Source organism: Gopherus evgoodei, chromosome 10 (genome assembly GCF_007399415.2).
Source record: "Gopherus evgoodei ecotype Sinaloan lineage chromosome 10, rGopEvg1_v1.p, whole genome shotgun sequence".
Taxonomy (NCBI): Eukaryota; Metazoa; Chordata; order Testudines; family Testudinidae; genus Gopherus; species Gopherus evgoodei.
Genome location: NC_044331.1, coordinates 39008860 through 39028385, shown reverse-complemented (window position 1 = coordinate 39028385; position 19526 = coordinate 39008860). Strand labels below are relative to the sequence as shown.

Genomic DNA, 19526 nt, shown 5'->3' with positions numbered 1-19526 from the left:
TTTGTCCGTGTCTCAGGCTGGGCAGAGTCTAGGGTTGCCAACTTTCTATTTGCTGAAAACAGGCCTCACCCCTGCTCCACCTCTTTCCCCCTCGCTCAAGGCTCATTACTCTCCCTCATCGTCCCAGCTGGGCTTCCTCTGCTCCAGGGCTGGGACAGGAGCTGCAGCCTGATGTGGAGCCTGCTGTCTGCCTGGCCATGAGATGCAGGTAGGAGGCAGCCCTGGCTGAGCAGAGTCTGGTACGGGTTGATGACCTGGTGCCTCCCCCCACCTGTAGTAACTGGACTCTTGGTGTCCAGTCAGTACATCTGACAGGTCCCCTTTTCGACCAGACTTTCCAGTTGAAAACTAGATACCTGGCAACCCTAGAGAGTCTCTCCTGCCTGTCCTGCTCCCATGTGGCTCCCTGTGCTCAGAGCAGAGACTTGCTCCCAAATAAAGTCTCTGTCCCTTTGCCACATGCTCAGATGGAAAACTCTAGCTGCCTTTTTCTCCACTCTCTCTCCACCTGTGGGCCCCTGTGCAGAAAATCCATTGTTCCCTTGGCGGTGGGCCAGCCATTCAGCCAATCAAAGTCAGTGGCTCTGTGATGGCTTCTCAGTGATAGCCCTCCATGAGGTGTCAAGCATCTTTCCTGGGCAGTGCGGCATTCTGGAACTCAGTACAATTGGCTGCCTGGGGCATAGAGCACACAAAGGGAGTTCATAATCTGATACAGATGTGTGGGTCCGGCCTCAGACTAACAATCGCCTATTATTCTCCTGAGGAAGCGGGTGCTGCACACAGCTTCCTAGTGAAAGGAAGAAACCAAACTGTAAAGCCCATGCTCATGCTGTGGCAGTTCCTGCTGCCTTTACTATGAGAGAGAGAGATTTACTCACCCTCTCTCTTCCTCTTCCATCTCTTCCCCCCCTCCCCAAACTCTTTTACTTTTAAATCCTGTGGATTTGTGTCCTGCTCCAGGATGGGTATGGCAGGGGGAGGAGGAATAGTGATCATGTGCAATAGCTCCCTGTGTGGATGCTCTAGTCTGAAGTAAAAGTGAGTTTATTTTGGAATAAGTACTCCACTCATAAAGCAGATTATTTGGAATAAATTCCCTTTTTTTAGTTCTGGAATATCATGTCCAGAGGGGGGAATTATGCCAGAATAGCTATGCTGGTCAATTTCTCCTGTGTAGACAAGACCTTTATTTCATCCCCGCTTTCTATTTCCTCCATGTTTCCCTCCCAGTCACGTTCTGTGAGCTCTAGATCTTGCCAAGAAAAAAACTCAGCCCCAGATAATAAAAGGAAAGAAATTCATCAGTATGGTCTTGACATTAAGTGGCATTTCCAGATGTCCTGCAGCCATTGCTATGATGGTCGTATAGCTCCCTCTGCTGGAATGATAACCCATTGTAACAAATGAATACATTGAGCCATATGAAAGGCATGAACTGACATTGCTGAACACTAACACAAGAAGTCCACAGATATATGGGGGGTGGGGAGGAAAATGGGGGCAGAGTGAGTGACAGACAGTGTGTGTTGGGAGGAGAGTGTGTGTGTGTGTGTCAGGACACTGTCTCTTCAAGTTGAGACAGTCACCAAGAAGCAACCAATCTGAGGCAGAAGCTGGTGCACAGACAGCTGGTGTCCTCCAGCTCCCCATCTCAGCTGAGACCAGTACACGGGTGGGTGGAGGGGGACACCCCAACATCAGCCTCTGCCTCACTCCCTGGCTCTGCACAGCAGGAGTCTCTTCCCACCCTTCCCAGCAGCAGCCTGCCCTGCCTGCCTGCCGCTGTGGTCCTAGGGCCAGAGAGAGCAGGATTCTGTGTTTAATTTGATTCCCTCTGAGTTCTCCCGGGTCTATGGCGAGAGGAGGTTGTGGGAGATCTGTCTCCTCCCCTGTAGTCCAGGCAGGAGTATGTTTGCTGCTGGCATGCCCAGCTGGGCAGCAGCTATATAAACTCTCCATGTGGAGCAGTTTCAAAACTTCTTGGGGCTTTGAAAGGGGAGGAGCACATGCTTGTGTAGATGGATTCAAGGCAATGGAGTTCAAAACAGTGAGCAGAGCAGTCACGATGGACATTGTGGCATACCTGGAGGCCAGTTATGGTGACATAAAGAACGCAGCATCTACACCACAGGTTCTCAGACTGTGGGTTGGGACCCCTCAGGGGGTCAAGAGGTGATTACACAGGGGGTCGTGAGCTGTCAACCTCCACCCCAAACCCCACTTTGCCTCCAGCATTTATAATGGTGTTAAATATATAAAAAAGTGTTTTTAATTTATAAGGGGGGTTGACTCAGGCTTGCAGTGTGAAAGGGGTCACCAGTGCAAAAGTTTGTGAGGCACTGGTCTACACTGACGCTTTGTTGATCTAATTTTGCTGCAAAAAGCTCTATGCCTCTTGTCAAGGTGGTTTTTTTTTGGTGGCAAAACAGGAGCATTTTTGTTGGCAGGAAGAGCATTGTAGCTTGCACACCTCCGCTGTTTTATTGACAAAAGCTGCCTTTTGCCGACAAAATTGTCTACTGTAGACAAAGCCTTAACTGAGTGTAGGGTCTCGGTTTGTTCTCAGCCAGTAAACCGTGATAGCACAATAACATTGCCAACATCTCAGGCACTAGCTCAAAATAAGAAATTGAGACTGGTCATATTAAAGAATATCTGGTTTATAACATTTGGTTTAAAATGAGTATGGTAAACTTTAAGGTTAATTAACCCAATTACCTATGCTACACTTAATTGAATTCCAAGAGTAATATATGCAAGTGTACAAAGACAATACAGTTGCATAATATAAATTCCCCAAAATGTTTGGAGGATTAAAAAAGATTGGCCTAGAAATACTTCTGAGAAAACATTTTAAATCATTTAAAAGAAATGGCTCAACTGTTTACACTCCTCCTCCCAAACGTTAGATTGAATCATGGCTGAACCATCGCACGCTGCTATTGCGTGTTTGGATTTATAAGGAGTGATAGCAAATACCTTAACTCAGGTCAATTTTTATTTAATACAGTTGATCGGTACTGAATACGCACTATGCAGACTACAGATGGAAAGACATACATTACCAATGTGAAAGCGGAGAAGTTTGTAACTCACTTTGCTTCCAACTAACTTTCCCAAATTCATTCTTTATATATTTGTTTAGGACAAAGAAAATTCCTTTGAGGAGAGAAAAGCTACTTTCCCATAATGTATCCTAGTGTTTCTTCTCTCTTCAGTATCTCAATTTACCTCAGTACTTGATGGATATTTTTTTTATGGTATCTCAGTTTATATGATTGATAAGCGAAAGGACTTTCTAATCCAGTTTTTATTATTAACAGCTGTGGAAACAAGCAATTTTTAATGAGTTTAAAAACATCTTTCCATGGGTAATGTTTTCATCAATCACAGAAAACATCTGCAATAACAAATACATTTTATCAATCACAGAATTTTAATTGTATTATAAGTAAGGCCCTACTTAATTTGTGATATTGTGGCTCCCACAATATTAGGCTTCCACCACAATTTTGGTTTTAATTAGCTTACTTTGCACAGTCTACAATTTTGCATACACTTTGAGGTTTGCAAATCCCCCTTCCCTCCCCCAGTACAGTAGAATCAATTTATGCAAGCTGATAGTGGCTGGGGCTCAGGCTGTCAGTTGCAGCAAAATGTTAGGTTATTCAAAAACAAACGCCCCTCTTTCCCCCTCCCCACCCCCCCACCATCCAGGTGTAACATAATACTTGAGTGTTTTATATTGTTCCAGCAATTTTTTCTTAAGCAAATAGGTCTACTCTGGCTTTTCCAAATCACTGCAATTAATAAAGATCCATTATTACTTTTCTGTGATTTCCTTCCACTGCGCGCCCCCGTCCCGCGTGTCTGGTCTGCAACTCAGCTGCAATTATTTGACAATCATCCCACAATTCAAGTAGGGCCTTAGCAAGGTAATTGATGATGGATGCTTAAATTTATGTTCGTTATAGCACACTTTTGTAGTATGAGGCATCCTTAGTTAGTGCCAGGGGTTCCTTCCTGGACATCTAGACTAGCGCAAGGGAGTTCAAAGGTCCATACACATTTCCTTATGAGTACATGCCTTTTCCTTCATTTTGTCAATGAGGTTCAAGTTAAGTACAGAGAACTCTTCAGTTGAATAGATACAGAGACTAAATTATACAAATGCACAACATAAAAAGGATTGTAGTTAACATATAAAAGAACTATAGTGGCTATTAAAACCCCTAACACTGCCAAGCCTCACAAGTTTATCCAAGGTTTTACATATTTGGTGTTTGCTCATAAAACCCCAGTTTTTGGAATCATGGGATTACATGAAAATCTCAGCTTTCATTTAAACAGTCAATAGTCCTCATGGTTGCAGAGAAAAGCATGAAAAAAGTGACCTTTAAAGGTTTGCAAAGTAGAAGACAAACTTAAAATGTATTTTCTACAAATCTCAGTATTTTGTGAGGCCTGTCTAGACCATGATTTTTGAATGATTGGGATTGGCAATACCATGTAGGCATGAAAAATTTGATTGGCATTTAGCCAAGGCCTATATTACAAGATCTGTGGCTTCCATACTGACAGCAAAATCATCTTTCCAGATAAAGATTCTATAAGGTTACTACACAGAATCATAGAATATCAGGGTTGGAAGGGACCTCAGGAGGTCATCTAGTCCAACCCCCTGCTCAAAGCAGGACCAATTCCCAGACTTTTTTTTTTTTTTTTTAAACCCAGTTCCCTAAATGACCCCCTCAGGGATTGAATTCACAGCCCTGGGTTTAGCAGGCCAATGCTCAAACCTACTTGTGAAGACTTTTGATTTATTGTGTATCATTTGCATTGGACTGCCATAAAAATTTTGAGCATTATATGTGACTTAATAACAAAGCTATTGCCTACCAAAAAAATGTAAAATGAGGTATAGCAATTCCTCCAGCCAATGAGCAAAAACTGACCAATCAAAAGTAACATCCATTGAATTTGAAATCATGGGATTATGCTGCATTGCCCTCGCAGTACCGATAGTTATACACACAAAGGAGTTCAGTTTAATTATCACCAAAATAATGCCACAAGCAGCACAAGTCTCACTGCCCCCAATTTCATGCTCAAACGTCTCCATTTGGGAAGACCTCTTCAATGCATCTTTGCTTAGTATCGTGCCACAGTGTTGGCAGATGCATTGTGTGTGTTATGAAACTAGCCTGCTGTCTTAATTTTACACCCCTGGTTCTCCCCAGTTGTTATCAGTGAAAAATCACATGGCAGGACATTTTGCGTGGCAAGTTTCTGTGTGACTTGGTTTTGGCCACTTTTGCTAAAATCACTGTTTTCCTTTTTCTTCTCTTTCAGGCAAGTCAGAGTGAATCCCCTATTGTGCAGCCAGGACACGAGGTGGAGAGTGACTTATAATGGCTGGGAAACGACACTTAGAGGACCTGGACTCTGTGGCCTACAACAAGTTACCTCGGCTGGAGACAGAGCCAAATTGTGTCCTCCCCACGGGCTTCTGTAAATCAAGCCCCTTGCCTAGTCATGGCTCTGAAAACCATTTTAGCTACAAGGGAACCTACTTTGCTTATCCGCTGCAAAGCCCCAATGGGATCGAGTCTCTGACCCACTGGAGTCCAGCTGCATCTTACATGCAATATCCAGGTAATGCTGCCAGCCAACACATGAGGACAGATGGTGCGCTGATGAACTGCCTGCTGTATGGACGAGAAGCTGAGAGCCTGGCGGTAAGACTCCGGAGCTCTGGTGCTGACAAAGGGAAGGACAGCATGGTCCGAGACCACTCAGTTGTTCAGGAGAAGTGGGCAAATCATATGCAGCAGGCACAGGGCCATGCTTTCCCAGTGCAAAAATCTGGGCTTCTAAACAAAACAGTTGCTCAAGCATCTACAGGGTATGCTACCTTGGCAGTGCCCAAGCCAGTTTATAGAAGCCCTGTTTGCTATGTGGACCCCAGGGCTTCTATGTCCTTACAAACTCAGATGGAGAGTATGCAGAAGAGGCCGTCGGAAGTGGAATGGACTGTACCAACCCCAGTACCCTCAGGGTACTATGTCCATGCAAAAGACCAGTCTTGTGGGACTGCTTTACCCAAGAGAGCCCATCATCCTGATCCCAGCTTCCTGCAGTTACACCAAGGCACAGGGATTCCTACTAAAGAGATGGTAGCAGCCTCTGTAGGCTTTCCACCTTACCATGCAGCGTTTGAGAAATACAGAGTACATCAAAGCACCTCCTTTCTTGAAGCAAACTACCCAGCTGTGTACAACAACCAGAAAAGGGTCAAAGATGTACATGGCAGCAGCTTATCCCAGCATACATGGTCCAAGCTACAGCCTGCCGCTGCCAGCCCACTAGCCCGTTCCCAAACAGCAGCCTATCGGGATAGATCTCCAGCTTGCTACTCAGTGTCTCACTACCCACTGACCTCACACAAGCAAACGTTTCTTTATCCTGAGGCACCTCATGCTGAGGAACAGAATGGCACTCTGTCGACCTTGCCAACTGCAGGTGACTACAAAAGAACTAACTTTCCAGGAAGCGGGGAACCTCGGCCCTTTTCTAGCACTTACCTGAGGCATCATTCCCCGAGAGGCTATTACGCTAGCCCTCTGGAGAGCTATTTGTATAGCCCAGCTGGTCTAATTCCAGTGGCCTCTCCAGCTTTGAAGCCTGGAGTTTCTTCTAGCGAACCAGAGCTGCAGCAGAATTCTAGCTGCAAAGTGGACTATCCGCAGCAGAACCCCAGTTTTGTTTTTGCACCTTCTGACATAGCTTTGTACAATGCCTCCTTAGCCAATACAGATGCGGGTCATGATGGGCACATTGATAGCAGAGTAGCTACTTCTCATGAGACTCAGTCAATGAGGGAGAATCCCAGAAGCAAAGAGGTTGCTAACCAGCATGGTGCTTTCCAACTGATTGGTGCTCTAGATAGGCTACCCAACAGCTCCAAAAGGCTCACTGAAGCACTACCTAAAGGAGAGCCAGGCTATGGGTCAGGCCTGTGTCAGATAGAACAACCCAGCCTGCATGGAAAGGAACAATCCCACTCGGAAAGAAGGTCCAGCTTATCCATGAAAGAGCCTATGCACAGAAACGCAGGGATTCATGAAGCTCAGTTAGGAGCTCCCATTGTCATTACTGATAGTCCAGTTCCATACCACCACGACAAAAAAGGAGAAGCCCCCAATGTCAAAGGCAGGCTTGTTTCCTCACCCCAGATAACTTCTTCTGAGGAGGGACTGAAAAGTCTGAGAGATGCAGGTTCTCCTCCCTCCTCCCCACCTATGCCAGTTATCAACAATGTCTTTAGCCTGGCACCTTACCGGGACTACATAGAAGGGTCCAAAGGATCAGCAGAGATTCCCTTCTCAAAAGATCACCAAGAGGAAGAGTCTCCCTTCCAAAACAGCCTGGCAAGTGGAGACTGTAAGGCTGTCTCAGAGCCACCTTCTGCCAAGGATTCATTAGAAAAGCCTCTTGGGAAAGAAGCAACTGAGGCCCTAAAAGCAGAGATGGGGATGGGTGAAAACCTCAGTGCGATACAGCAGGATGGAAGCTGTAACAGCAGGACTTGTGAGATCTATAAGCCAAAGATTCTGCCACGCAGCCTGCCAGCAAGAAGTGAGCCACAGAGCAGCAGCAGCAGCAGCAGCAGCGCTCCAGCTGCCACTGGGAACAGGGAACTTGCGCAAGATGATGTAGTGCTAGACCTTAGCTTGAAAAAAGAGCTAGTGAAGGCCAATGATCCTCTGAGCCCAGCTGGACAGACCGAGGTGACTCCTAAAGGAGAATGTGGTGAGGAGGAGGCGAAAGAGGGACCACTCAAAAAGAAGAGGGTGTTCGAGAGTTCCAAGACCCAGGCCTTGCCTTTGTCAGTGGAAAATAGCTCCGGGGACAAGAGCAACTTCCAGAGCTCGACAGCCTTCATGTTCAAAAAATACAAAATCTCTAAATCTATCCCAACACGAGCGGTGCCCCCAATACAGGCCAAAAGCTCCCCGGCAGCTGCCCAGGCCAACAGCCCACCGGCAGCCACGCACGGCCCCCCGGCAGCTTCCCAGGCCAATAGTCCCCTGGCACCCGCACAGGTTCCTCCGGCAGCTTCCCAGGCCAATAGTCCCCTGGCACCCGCACAGGTTCCTCCGGCAGCTGCCCAGGCCAACATCCCCCCGACAGTGACACAGGGTCCCCTTGCAGCCACCCAGGCCAACAGTTCCCCAGCACCCATCCAAGCCAACATCCCCCTGGCAGTGACACACGGCCCTCCAGCACCCGTCCAAGCCAACAGCCCCCCAGCAGCGATGCAGGGCCTCCCAGCAGCCACCCAGGCCAACATCCAGCCCTTGCAGATGACATGCCTTTATCTGAAACTTCCCGACATTTCAAAGTCTCTGTCCCCCAGTGCCCCAGAGGCCTCCCCGGCACTGGGTGAGGCCAACGTCTCGCTGCCCAGCAACTGTGAACCCCCTGTCCAGCAGACTTCATCCAGCCAATATTTCACTGCATTGCACATATCTCTCTGCAACAGGATTTCATATTTTGTGTCCGGAACATCTCCGGAGCTCCTCAAGCAGTGGCTGAGGAGGGTGGAGCTGGATGGAGAGCAGAAAGATAGCTCAAAATCTCCCCTCAAACCCAAGAATGGTTCCCGGATCCTGGAAGCTCAGAAAGCCTCCAAAGGCAAGGAGATCTGGCTGGGTTTCCAGGATATCAGCATGCTCCTCAGCAAGCTGCTGTCTCAGTTGGAGACCTTCATGTTCACTCGCAAGTGTCCCTTCCCACATGTGGTTCGAGCAGGTGCCATCTTCATTCCCATTCATGTGGTGAAGGAGAAACTGTTCCCCAAGCTTTCTGGAGCATCTGTGGACCATGTGCTGCAGGAGCACAAGGTGGAGCTGCGCCCAACCACCCTGTCTGAGGAGAAGCTTTTGAGGGACTTAGAGCTTAAATGTTGTACTTCCAGGATGCTGAAGCTGCTCGCCCTGAAACAGCTGCCTGACATCTACCCAGACCTTCTGAATCTCCACTGGCATGACTGTGTCAAGCACTATCTTGGTAAGTGGTGCTAAATCTCCAGTAAGCCCTTTCCCACCCCTTAGATTGTTCTGTCAGTGGGACATTTTCCATATGTTAGTAGCTCTCCAAGAGAAGGGTCAGCTGTACATGTCCAGTAATGGGCATTTTATTGTGTAGCTGAAAGTCTAATGTACTCAAAAGAACATTGATCCTGTCTCTCTCCTGCATTCCCCTTCCCATCACTGCTAACTAGCCCACCAAGGTCAATTGACGTACCCTCCTTTCCAAGCAGCCTGCCTCCCCCTCCATCTGACTCATCCAGTGGTGTTGGGTCACCAGCCGGTGTATGATCATTTCCTGGGGGAATGCATTATGTTACAGTCTCACAGTTCCTGAATTGTAAAATCTCCCACTTGGCCAACACATCCGATGCAGGTGGATTAGAATGGAGACCAGTGTCTGTTGATGCAGAGATAAGTTGGAACTGTGGGTGAAGAAATAAGGAAATGCAGCTTTCTGGGAGAGATACAAGGTTATTTATAGAAGCTGGCCTCAATGTTGTTGTGGCTCTGTTACGCCCAGGCTTTCCAAAATGACTAGTGACTTTGTGTGCCACCATTTTGTGGTACCTATCTTGGCATGCCATAAAGGGGAATTGACTTTTAGACTGAGGGCAGTTTCTGAAAATTGGGTCTCAGTGTGGGTACTCAAAAAGAAAAAGGCACCCAGAATCATTAGTCACTCTTGAAAGCCTTCACCTCGGTCTACAGTGGATTACTTGCAGCTGTGATTAAGTGTTCCTTGTGTGGGCTTGCAAAGTATCTAGCTGTATATGTTACTGTAAAGATCCAGCTACTCTCTGGGTCCAGAAGGCTTCCCAGAGGCTAACGCAAGGGTGCATTGCATAACCTCTTGGCACCAGACTCCTGTGGCCTAGCCTGTTGGCAAGGGTGAAACTCATGTCAGGAATTCATAACTGCCTGGAGTGATGTCAGGAAATGATTGTTCTGTACCGAGCTGCTGGGTTGCAGTATTCCATTGAATACAATAGGCTGTGCAATGCATCTGAGACAGAGCACTGCACTCTGCTACTGGGTGCTCTCTGAAGCACGGAGTGGCTAGTCTAACGCCATTTTGTGTTCCTTAAGGAGACAACAGAAGTTGGATAATCACTGGCAGCAATTGACGGGGAGGGGGAGGGGTTGGGGCTGGGGGAGACATTTACTTCCTCTTCCACTCCCTGTGTTTTGTCCATTTTGGAGACATGAGTTAATAAGCATTAACATGTTTACAAGCATATTGAAAAGAGCAATAAGTGAAGAGGAAGAGGCGAAGGATAGATGAGAGATAAGTGGAAGAAAAGGAGAGCAAGGGATAGAGGAGGACAGATAGAAAAGGGAATAATATGAGGTAGAAAAAGATATATGGTGAGATTTCCAAAAGTTCTCCAGATTGAGTTAGGGCCGTGCAGAGTCCTCTTGGAAAACTGACACACAAAATTTCTTAAAGGTTCTAAGCCACCAAAAAATTGACAGATAGGAACTTTCAGCGGTTCTTTTGATCTATTTTATCTTCTTCTTTAAGGCCCCATCTAAGCCCACTTTCAACCATAGCATGGATGAGGCTGAAAAAACTCTAAATGGGAAGTTTTTTAGAGTTCCCTCTTAAACCTTTTAAAATTTAAATTGTGTGGGAGGCAATCATGGCTTTTGGGTAGTATTCAGCCATGACCAGCTATGCCCCTATTTTAGCATTTCAATGGGTGGAGGGTCCCAAACTACAATTTCAGGAGGCCGGACGATATTAATGAGGTCTGATTCTCCTTTCAGTTGACACATGCTATCATTAGTGACAGGCTTTGGGCATGCCATGCTGCCACTCAATGAGATGGATGGGTCTGGAATGGCTGTGGGCCAAATTCTTATCCCACCCTCTAATGATTTACCTCAGTTGGTCAAGTGTTGGGTGTCTCCTGTGATGCTTGTGAATGTGGCCATCCCCTCACGTCTGTCTTCAGGCCTGCTCAGAATGTCATGCATCATGTTGGGATTCCATTGCCAGTTCTGCTCCTGACCTCACCCAGGGGCTGTTGTGTCAAAGGAATTGAAGGCAGCCAGCCAGTTTTCCCAGCTGGTTCTTGCATGGAAGATGATGTTGCAGCCAGCTGCCCCAGTACCCTGCTAGCAAGGGAGGGAAGGGAGCTGAGAATGAAAGGGGGCCAGCGTGTATGGCATAGACAGAAAGGGGACTGGCATAGGCAGAAAGGGGACAGAGCAGGCAGGGGTATGTTTGATGGATAAACTAGTCCCTTGTATAACATGTTGAATTCTGCACACACAGCCTGGCCAGAAGGGCCTACGAGCACCTGGCCTTACCTTCTGATGTTTCTCTGGACACAGTGACATGCCTCAAGAGAACAGCTCTTCTGCTGCCAAAAATGTCATAGGATTGGCAGGATGGTAGAAAATGAAGGGTGTGGTAGATGCCTCATGGGGAGGTGGAGTGATCTTTACAGTAGAATCTCTCTCAAAAGAAATATCAAGCCTGCAGCTGTCCGATCCTTGTCACAGAGCTCCATGAACTCTCACCTGTACTGCAGTATATGATGGTCTGGTCAGGGCTCAGGAGTGCAATCCAGACCAGTGAGGAGTTATCACCATTTGGCCTGTAACACTCGGTGCCTCACAATGTTTTGCTACTGTAGCTTCCAGCCTGGGCCACTCACAACCAGCCTGCCACCATGTAGGTTACATCTTGAGTGTCTCTGTGCTTAGATGGCCCTGGTTCAGCAGCTCTGACCTCAGCAGCCAGTCTAAAGCCCCATTCTGGTTTTCACCAGCCTTGGTTACATCCAGCAAGATGACCTCAACACACTCCCAATCCCAAATTTGCCCAAAATCATGTGCTCTGCAATGTTCAGACCTCTCCTGAATAATATGGTTCATTTGTTCCACTAAAGACAAACACATCGGAACTTATTAACTTAACTTGGGGGTAAGTACACCCTTCTGTTCAAACACAGCACAGAGCTGGTTTATGGTAAGAATAAAATCTTTTTATTAACAATAGGACATAAGTGATGCCAAGTAAAAAGAATAAAGCTAGAAAAGGTTACAAGTAAAACAAAAGTGAAAACACACATCTAAAAGTCTAAACTTAATCTAACTGCTTAATCTATCTGCTTTGTTCAAGATGGTTTCTCTCACTAGTTATTCTTTTTCCTAGTCATGGCTGCCTTTCCCTCAGGACCTTCCACAAAAGTACAAGGTTCTGGCGTCCCTTGTCATCTTAGGTGAAAGATCTTTGCATAAGCAAGTTTCTGTCCTATATTCGGTCCCTTTGGTTGAAGGACCCATCTTTCTCAGCTTGCGAGGGCTTTGTTCCCTTGTGCCTGTCTAGCCATGGATGCCAAAGATGGCTTCAAGCCTTTGCTTATATCTTCCAATGTTCCAATGCCTTTTTGTTTCAAGGGGCAGGATGACCTCCTCCTATTTTTCCTTCCTGCCATCTTCCCATCCCCCTGGCTAGTTTCTATGTAAATAGAGCTTCCATTGTTTTTAGTCACACCTTGCTTAATCTCTTTGGAGACACATAGATAGCCGTGACATTCCCTCCTGTCTGGGCAGACTGTACAGCCTAATATCCATGAACACCCATGATTCCCTATGTAGGATTAATACATACAATTCATAATGATATTGATCACCGTGTGTCCTTAGTTTTCAGAAGTTCTCACTCAATATGTTATAACACAGTAATATTGTAAACAATTGATGATTCAGTTGCTTATCACTAGAGGTTCAGTGCCCCCCGACCCATCTTTATAGACCAGAGAAGCTTTGCAGTGTATTCTTTGAAAAGTAAAACCCAGACCCAGTGTCTGTCTCCTGCTGGGTGTAGACACCAGGCTGTCTTCTCCCTCACCTGTTAGTGTGAGGTTTGCCTCCACCTCTTGTTAGCTTGATGAGTTTGGTTCTGTGATATGTAAATACATTCTCATTGACTTCCAAAGTACTTGAGAAGTAATCCCCAGGTGGGGAAAAGACATTCCTTTTTGTCTAGGGCAGACCTGTTTACCAACTCTTCCTGGCAAAACTGGTTTACATACACCTGAGTCATAATTTCACCCTTAATACACACTACACATTGCACAAGGATATTAATGATCAGTGTGTTTAGATTTCAAATAATACTTTGTGACGGTGCTGCCCGTGGGAGCCAGCTGAGGTTACTCAATCAGGGTGAACGGCAAACAAAACGGGGCAGACAAACCCCAAACACTGGTGGTTATTTCAATACTTAGATTTACCAACCAGTATAGAAAAGCTTCTATAGTATCTCACTGGTCACTTAGAAGTCCAAACCACGCAGTTCCCTTAAAGTACCCAGCCGTAGGCCTCCATCCAGACATACCTGTCATATGACAATGATTCCTGAAAATCTTATCTCATCATATAAAAGAAAAGGTTCTTCCAATCCCAAAGGATTAGCCACATACCCAGGTTCAATTATAACTTAGATCTTACCCAAAATACACGCTATAGCCAATTCTTGTTAACTAAGCTAAAATTTATTAAAAAAGAGAGAGAGTGTTGGTTAAAAGATCAATATACATATAGACTTGAATTCAATTCTTGAGGTTCAGATGCATAGCAGAGGTGTGCTTGTAGTTGCTAAAAGTCCTTTTAGAAATAGTCCATAGGTTACAGTCCAATGTACATATTCAGGGTGGCTCCAGTCAGTGACTGGGGATCTCAATCCTTGTGGCTTAAGGTTTCCCCCTCTTGAAACCCAAAGCAGATCTGAGATGAAGCAGGATCATGTCCCAAGCTTCTTATACATTTCCAGCAGCCTTTTGGCCTAAGAAAACAATAGGCTTAACTCCTTCTCCCAAACATCCTGGCAATTAGCACAGAGTAATTTATTCATTAAACAGTTCAGATACAGGTTACCACAACCTTCAAAGAGACACATAGACAATAATACTATTTCACTCAAGTATCATCATAAATGTTAATATTCCTTTTTTGATCTTTGAATTAAAACTATAGCAATAGACAAGACTTGTTTGCTTACATTACAAGACCTGAGCAAACATCTACCCTTGAGATCTCCAACAATGCAGACTTGCATTTCAAAGCTCTATTCATTTACATATCTTCCTAACCAGTCCTTAAGGTTCACCCGTGGGTCAGGTCAGTTGGTGAGGTGAGTTAATTAACTCTTTCTGGCCCTGTCGTCATTCAATGAGATATTATATCACACTCATAACGTCACACCCCCAACGCAAAATTGATGCAGGAAGGGATGACATAAACATCACTGACTGCATCCCAAAAGCTCCCCATCCTGGGTTCTGTCTCATTACAGCTTGTACTGGGTTAGAAGCCCTGTCACTATATAACAGATATGGTTTACCCAACTCATGTTCAATAACATGATTGAATTTTTTTATGAACTTAAGGTAAAACTTGGTTAGAACAATAGTGGATTGGATCTGCTCTTGCAGCAGGGTTCCTGTATGTCTCATGTGATCTTGCCAAGAGCTAAAGAACATAGCTACTTTAGCCATACAAACTTTGGCAAATGTTTGGAACCCAATTAACATCAAGTTAAGGTAGATATTAATGTTGTTAATAGTACAGGAATCTTGGCATTTAGCCATAAAATCAATTTGGTAGTGTGCCTCAGTTTCCCTTTTCATACAGCACATCAGGTTTGGAATGTCTTTTCTCCCATGAAAAGTTCCAATATTGTTTACAGGCACTAATAGTGAAACATCAGTATAGCAAGGCCTTTTAATATAAAATATGTTTTTATGCATTACTCTCAATATGTTCAAGGGATTTTCCATAATATTAGGAACATTTCTTGGTAATAGCAACACATTAGTTACAAACATTACCATCAGCAATAACAACAAATCCATTGCAAGTGTCCATCTACAATCATATTTGCTATGCCACACCTTTGGCTCAATACCTTTGGGGTTTGGGCCTTTTAGGGTTACCCTGTGGCTTTCCTTTGCAAAATTAAGTTCTTTCCTTTCTCCTTGTCCTGAAGCATTAAACCCTGATTTCTTTTGCTTAACAGAATGTACTGGCTGTTGGGGTGGGCTCTCTTTGCTAACAGCTATCAGCAAGTCTTTCTTCTTCCTGCCAGCCAGGTAATTTGCATTAATACAGACACTAGCTTTTAGATTTTCAGCTGCTACTAATTTCAAGACTGGACTCTGTTTTACAGAGATATCACACAAATCCAAAGAGTCTGAGGGTGAGAGTCTGCTTACTCTCCCCTGCATCCTCAAGCATTCGGCCATAAAACTGTTCTGCTTTGAAACACCAGTAACCAAATCTCTCCTCAGACCCTGAAGCACAGACAGCTCACTTACAAAATTTGCATGGAGACAGTCCTGTCCCAACACTATTGTCTTTCCAACAAGCTGGCCAAACCCAGCCACTTGGTTATAGGGCTGCTCAACTTTCTGAACAGCTCTTACTCCATCTGAGACCTTTTTCAAAGCTATCCACACTGGATCTTTCAAAAGGAAAGTCAGTGGATCCATTCACAACAGAAAATTTCTGGCTGTTAGGAACTGAAACTTCCTTGATTAAATCACTTTCACATCCTTCAGTTGTACCAAACTGCTTGCACAGATTACTATGAGGATTTTTTTCCTTAGCAGGTTCTTTAAGCAACAGTTCGCCCCTCACAGAAATTCTGTTCTTACCCTCTTCACCCAGGGCTTGCTCTAAAGGAACACTTCCCTGAGCCACAACAGACTCTTCTTCGAGTGCTTGTTCATATCGATTCCAATTAGGTGTGCGCATGCCGCGTGCACGCTCATCGGAAGATTTTTACCCTAGCAACACTCGGTGGGTTGGCTGGGCGACCCCTGGAGTCGCTTCGCTATAGCGCCGGATATATACCCCTGCCGACCCAACAGCCCTTCAGTTCCTTCTTATCGCCCGTGACGGTCGTTGGAATTGTGGAGTGTGGCTTTGCTGATCTCCACATCCCTAGCTACTCGTAGTTCTTTACTGTTACTGTGTCTATAGTTCGAGTTCTTATAGTTATAGTTAGTCCTTATCTTTATAGTTAGTGTATATAGTTCAGGGAGGATCGGGGATTAGCCCCTTTCCTCCTCCTTGGTGCGGGCCCATGCCCAAGGCACCGGGATTCAAACCGTGCTCGGCGTGCCAAAAGCCGATGCCAGTAGGGGATCCTCACGACTCCTGCCTCATGTGCCTAGGGGAATCTCACCTTCCTGATAAGTGCCACATTTGCAAGTCCTTTAAACCAAGGATGAAGAAGAAGCAGGGCTTTCAACTGAAGCAGCTCCTCATGGAGTCAGCACTTAGTCCTGCAGCGTCGGTGCCAAGCGCCCAACAGACTGCTTCGGTAAGGAGCGCCCCTCCGGCACCGGACTGCTCCAGTACCTAGAAAGAGAGTCCCGGCACCGACATCTGCTCAGCACCGACATCTGCTCGGCACCGCTCCCTGTCCTCGAGACCTGGGAAGCAACATAGTGCCTCAACTTCGGCTACACGGAAGGAGCGCTCTTCCAAGACGGCTCGTCCGGCACTGTTATCTGCCGCGGCACTGTCAACTGCGACTCCACAGATTGCGGCTCTGCCAAGCTCGGCACCATCGATTCCGGTCCCACAAAGGCTGTTGTGTCTGGTTCCCGACACCTCCCCGGCTCATGCTGTGGGAGAGCTTGCCCTCCCTTCTACGCCGGAGACCTTCTCCACGGCAAGGGAGCTCATCACAATGACGGAGTCAACACGGCCTCAACCCCCGGCACTGCCGGTGTGGGTCATACAATCCATCGGCAAGCCGGCCATGGTAAGGCCTCCTTCCGTTGGTCCACCAGAGAGACGTCATTCAAGATCCCAGTCTCGCAGATGTTCTCAATCGCACCGTTCCTGCTCTTGGCACCGCCCGCAGTCCCAGCACCACTCTCCATCGCGGCACCGGTCGCACTTGCGGCACCGTTCAGCATCTCAGTCACCGAACAGATACTCCTGGTACCGATCCGGCTCACAGTACCAATCTCGGCACCGTGTATCCCACAGTCGCTGCAGACGAAGGGACTCGAGATCTCGGTTGACCTCCCAGCACTGATACTGTAGAAGGTCCTGGTCTCGCTCGCGGTACCGTTATAGCTCCCGGTACCGCTCCCCAGTACCGCCCCGGGCCCGAGCGTCGAGATCAGTGGCACCACCTCAGGGCCTATCAGCACGGCTGTGGCCTTCCAGACACACATCGGTGTCATCGCAGGCTGGTAGAGCATCCTATCATCAGGGGCGAGTCTCTGATGTGCCCAGCCATATATTCTCGGAGAGACAGAGCCACGAGCAAGGGCCTCATCACTGGTCCTTCTGGACACCGTGGGCATACCACCAAAGCCAAGGTGCACCATCAGTGGCTCAACGGTCTGCCCCATCAGAGCACCGGGCACCAGAGGCAACAGTAAGCTGCCCCCCACCCACAGGCATAGACGAGGCGCCAATACCATCTGCAGTCGCCAAGGTTCCGCCAGACGCAGATGACGCCCATCAAGTGCAGGAGCCACCACAGGACCCTTTGGTCCTGGGCCTCTCCTCCTCCTCCTCCTCCTCCTCACCTGATGAGGCGGTGGCCGGGGATATTCTCCTCAGGCCCTCCACCAATTGACCTTAGGGCCCACCAGGACCTTCTGCGCTGAGTGGCTCAGAATATGAACTTGCAGGTGGAGGAGGTCCCTGTAATGGAGGACCCGGTCGTGGACATCCTATCAGCTGATGCACCTACTAGAGTCGTTCTTCCATTCATCTGCACTATGCAAACTAATGCGGACACCATTTGGCAATCCCCAGCTTCAATTCCACCTACAGCAAGGGGAGTAGAGAGGAAATATATGGTCCCCTCAAAGGGGTACAAATATCTCTATACTCACCCGCCTTCTTGCTCTCTAGTTGTCCAATCAGTGAATGAATGGGAGTATCATGGCCAGCCAGCCCCGGCTTCTAAGTCAAAGGAGGCTAGGCGTATGGACCTACTAGGCCGCAAAATATACTCGGCCGGGGGCCTCCAGCTTAGGGTGGCGAACCAACAAGCTCTCCTAAGTAGGTATAACTTTAACACTTTGGGTGTCCCTGGGGAAGTTTACGGAGCTTCTTCCCCAAGAGTCCCATCAAGAATTCACAGCCCTACTTGAGGAGGGTAAAAAGATAGCGAGAACCTCCCTCCAGGCCTCTCTGGATGCAGCGGACTCTGCAGCCAGAACTCTGGCATCAGGAGTAACGATGAGGCGTATCTCCTGGCTCCAGGTATCCGGCCTTCCTCCTGAATTGCAACAAACTATTCAGGATTTATCCTTTGAGGGCCAGGGCCTTTTCTCAGACAAGACTGAAGGACAATCGCATTATAATATGCTCACTGGGTATGCACACGCCAGTGACCCAACGCAGGACCTTCTGGCCCCAGCTACGCTGTCCTTACGCCCAGACTAGGCCACATCAGGACGTTACTAGAAGGCGTGGCAGGGGGAATCATTGGCGACAGTCGGGCCCTCGAGCTCAAAATCAGGCGCCTCCTAAACCACCAGCAGGGCCTAAGCAGAACTTTTGATGGGATGCCCGAGGATGGCCCACCAGTTACCCCACTGGATCCTTCTCCTTTCTTTTTCAACCGCCTCTCCCGATTCTTCCTTGCCTGGTCCCAGCTAACTTCAGATCGCTGGGTCCTGCGCATGGTGGAAGAGGGATACCACCTCCAGTTTGCCTCAACCCTGCCTTCCCACCCTCCCTACCTGTCCCTCTTCAGGGACCCATCTCATGAGCAATTCCTCCTACAAGAGGTCCAGTCGCACCTAGCCATGGGAGCCATAGAGGAGGTGCCAAAGCACATGAGAGGCAAGGGGTTTTATTCTCGCTACTTCTTAATCCCCAAGGCAAAGGGAGGTCTACGACCGATCCTAGACCTGCGAGAACTCAACAAATTCATGATAAAGCTGAAGTTCCGTATGGTATCCCTGGGGACCATTATCCCATCCCTGGATCCGGGGGACTGGTATGCTGCCTTCGATATGAAGGACGCATATTTCCACATCACAATTTACCCACCACACAGATGGTACCTCTGTTTTTGTGGTCAACCACCAACACTTTCAGTTTACTGTATTTCCGTTTGGCCTTTCTACAGCTCCACGTGTCTTCACAAAGTGCATGGCTGTAGTCACCGCCTCCCTCCGCCGTTGGCGAATACACGTATACCCATATCTCAATGATTGGCTCATTCGAGGGACTTCCCAATGGCAAGTATTACAGCACCTGCACATCGTCAGAGACCTCTTTAGGAGCCTAGGTCTCATGATCAACATGGAAAAGTCTACCCTCGTGCCATCGCAGAGAATAGACTTCGTTGGAGCGGTTCTGGACTCCAATGTGGCCAGAGCCTGCCTCCCGCTGTCGCATTTTCAGACAATGGCTTCATTAATCCAAAGT

The 19526-nt window shown here is 47.2% G+C and overlaps 1 protein-coding gene across 4 annotated transcripts in view; it reads left to right on the top strand.

Annotated features, from left to right (window-relative positions):
• Positions 1 to 19526, top strand: part of C10H15orf39 (chromosome 10 C15orf39 homolog) — a 40424-nt gene that overhangs the window by 7168 nt on the left and 13730 nt on the right. For 3 of the 4 annotated variants that reach the window (XM_030577504.1, XM_030577505.1, XM_030577507.1), the window contains exon 2: positions 5356 to 9075. In XM_030577504.1, coding sequence (XP_030433364.1) covers positions 5415 to 9075 — 3661 coding nt within the window. In that variant the 5' untranslated portion in view covers positions 5356 to 5414. The remainder of the gene's footprint in view (positions 1 to 5355; positions 9076 to 19526) is intronic. The other variant, XM_030577506.1, reaches the window with a different exon arrangement.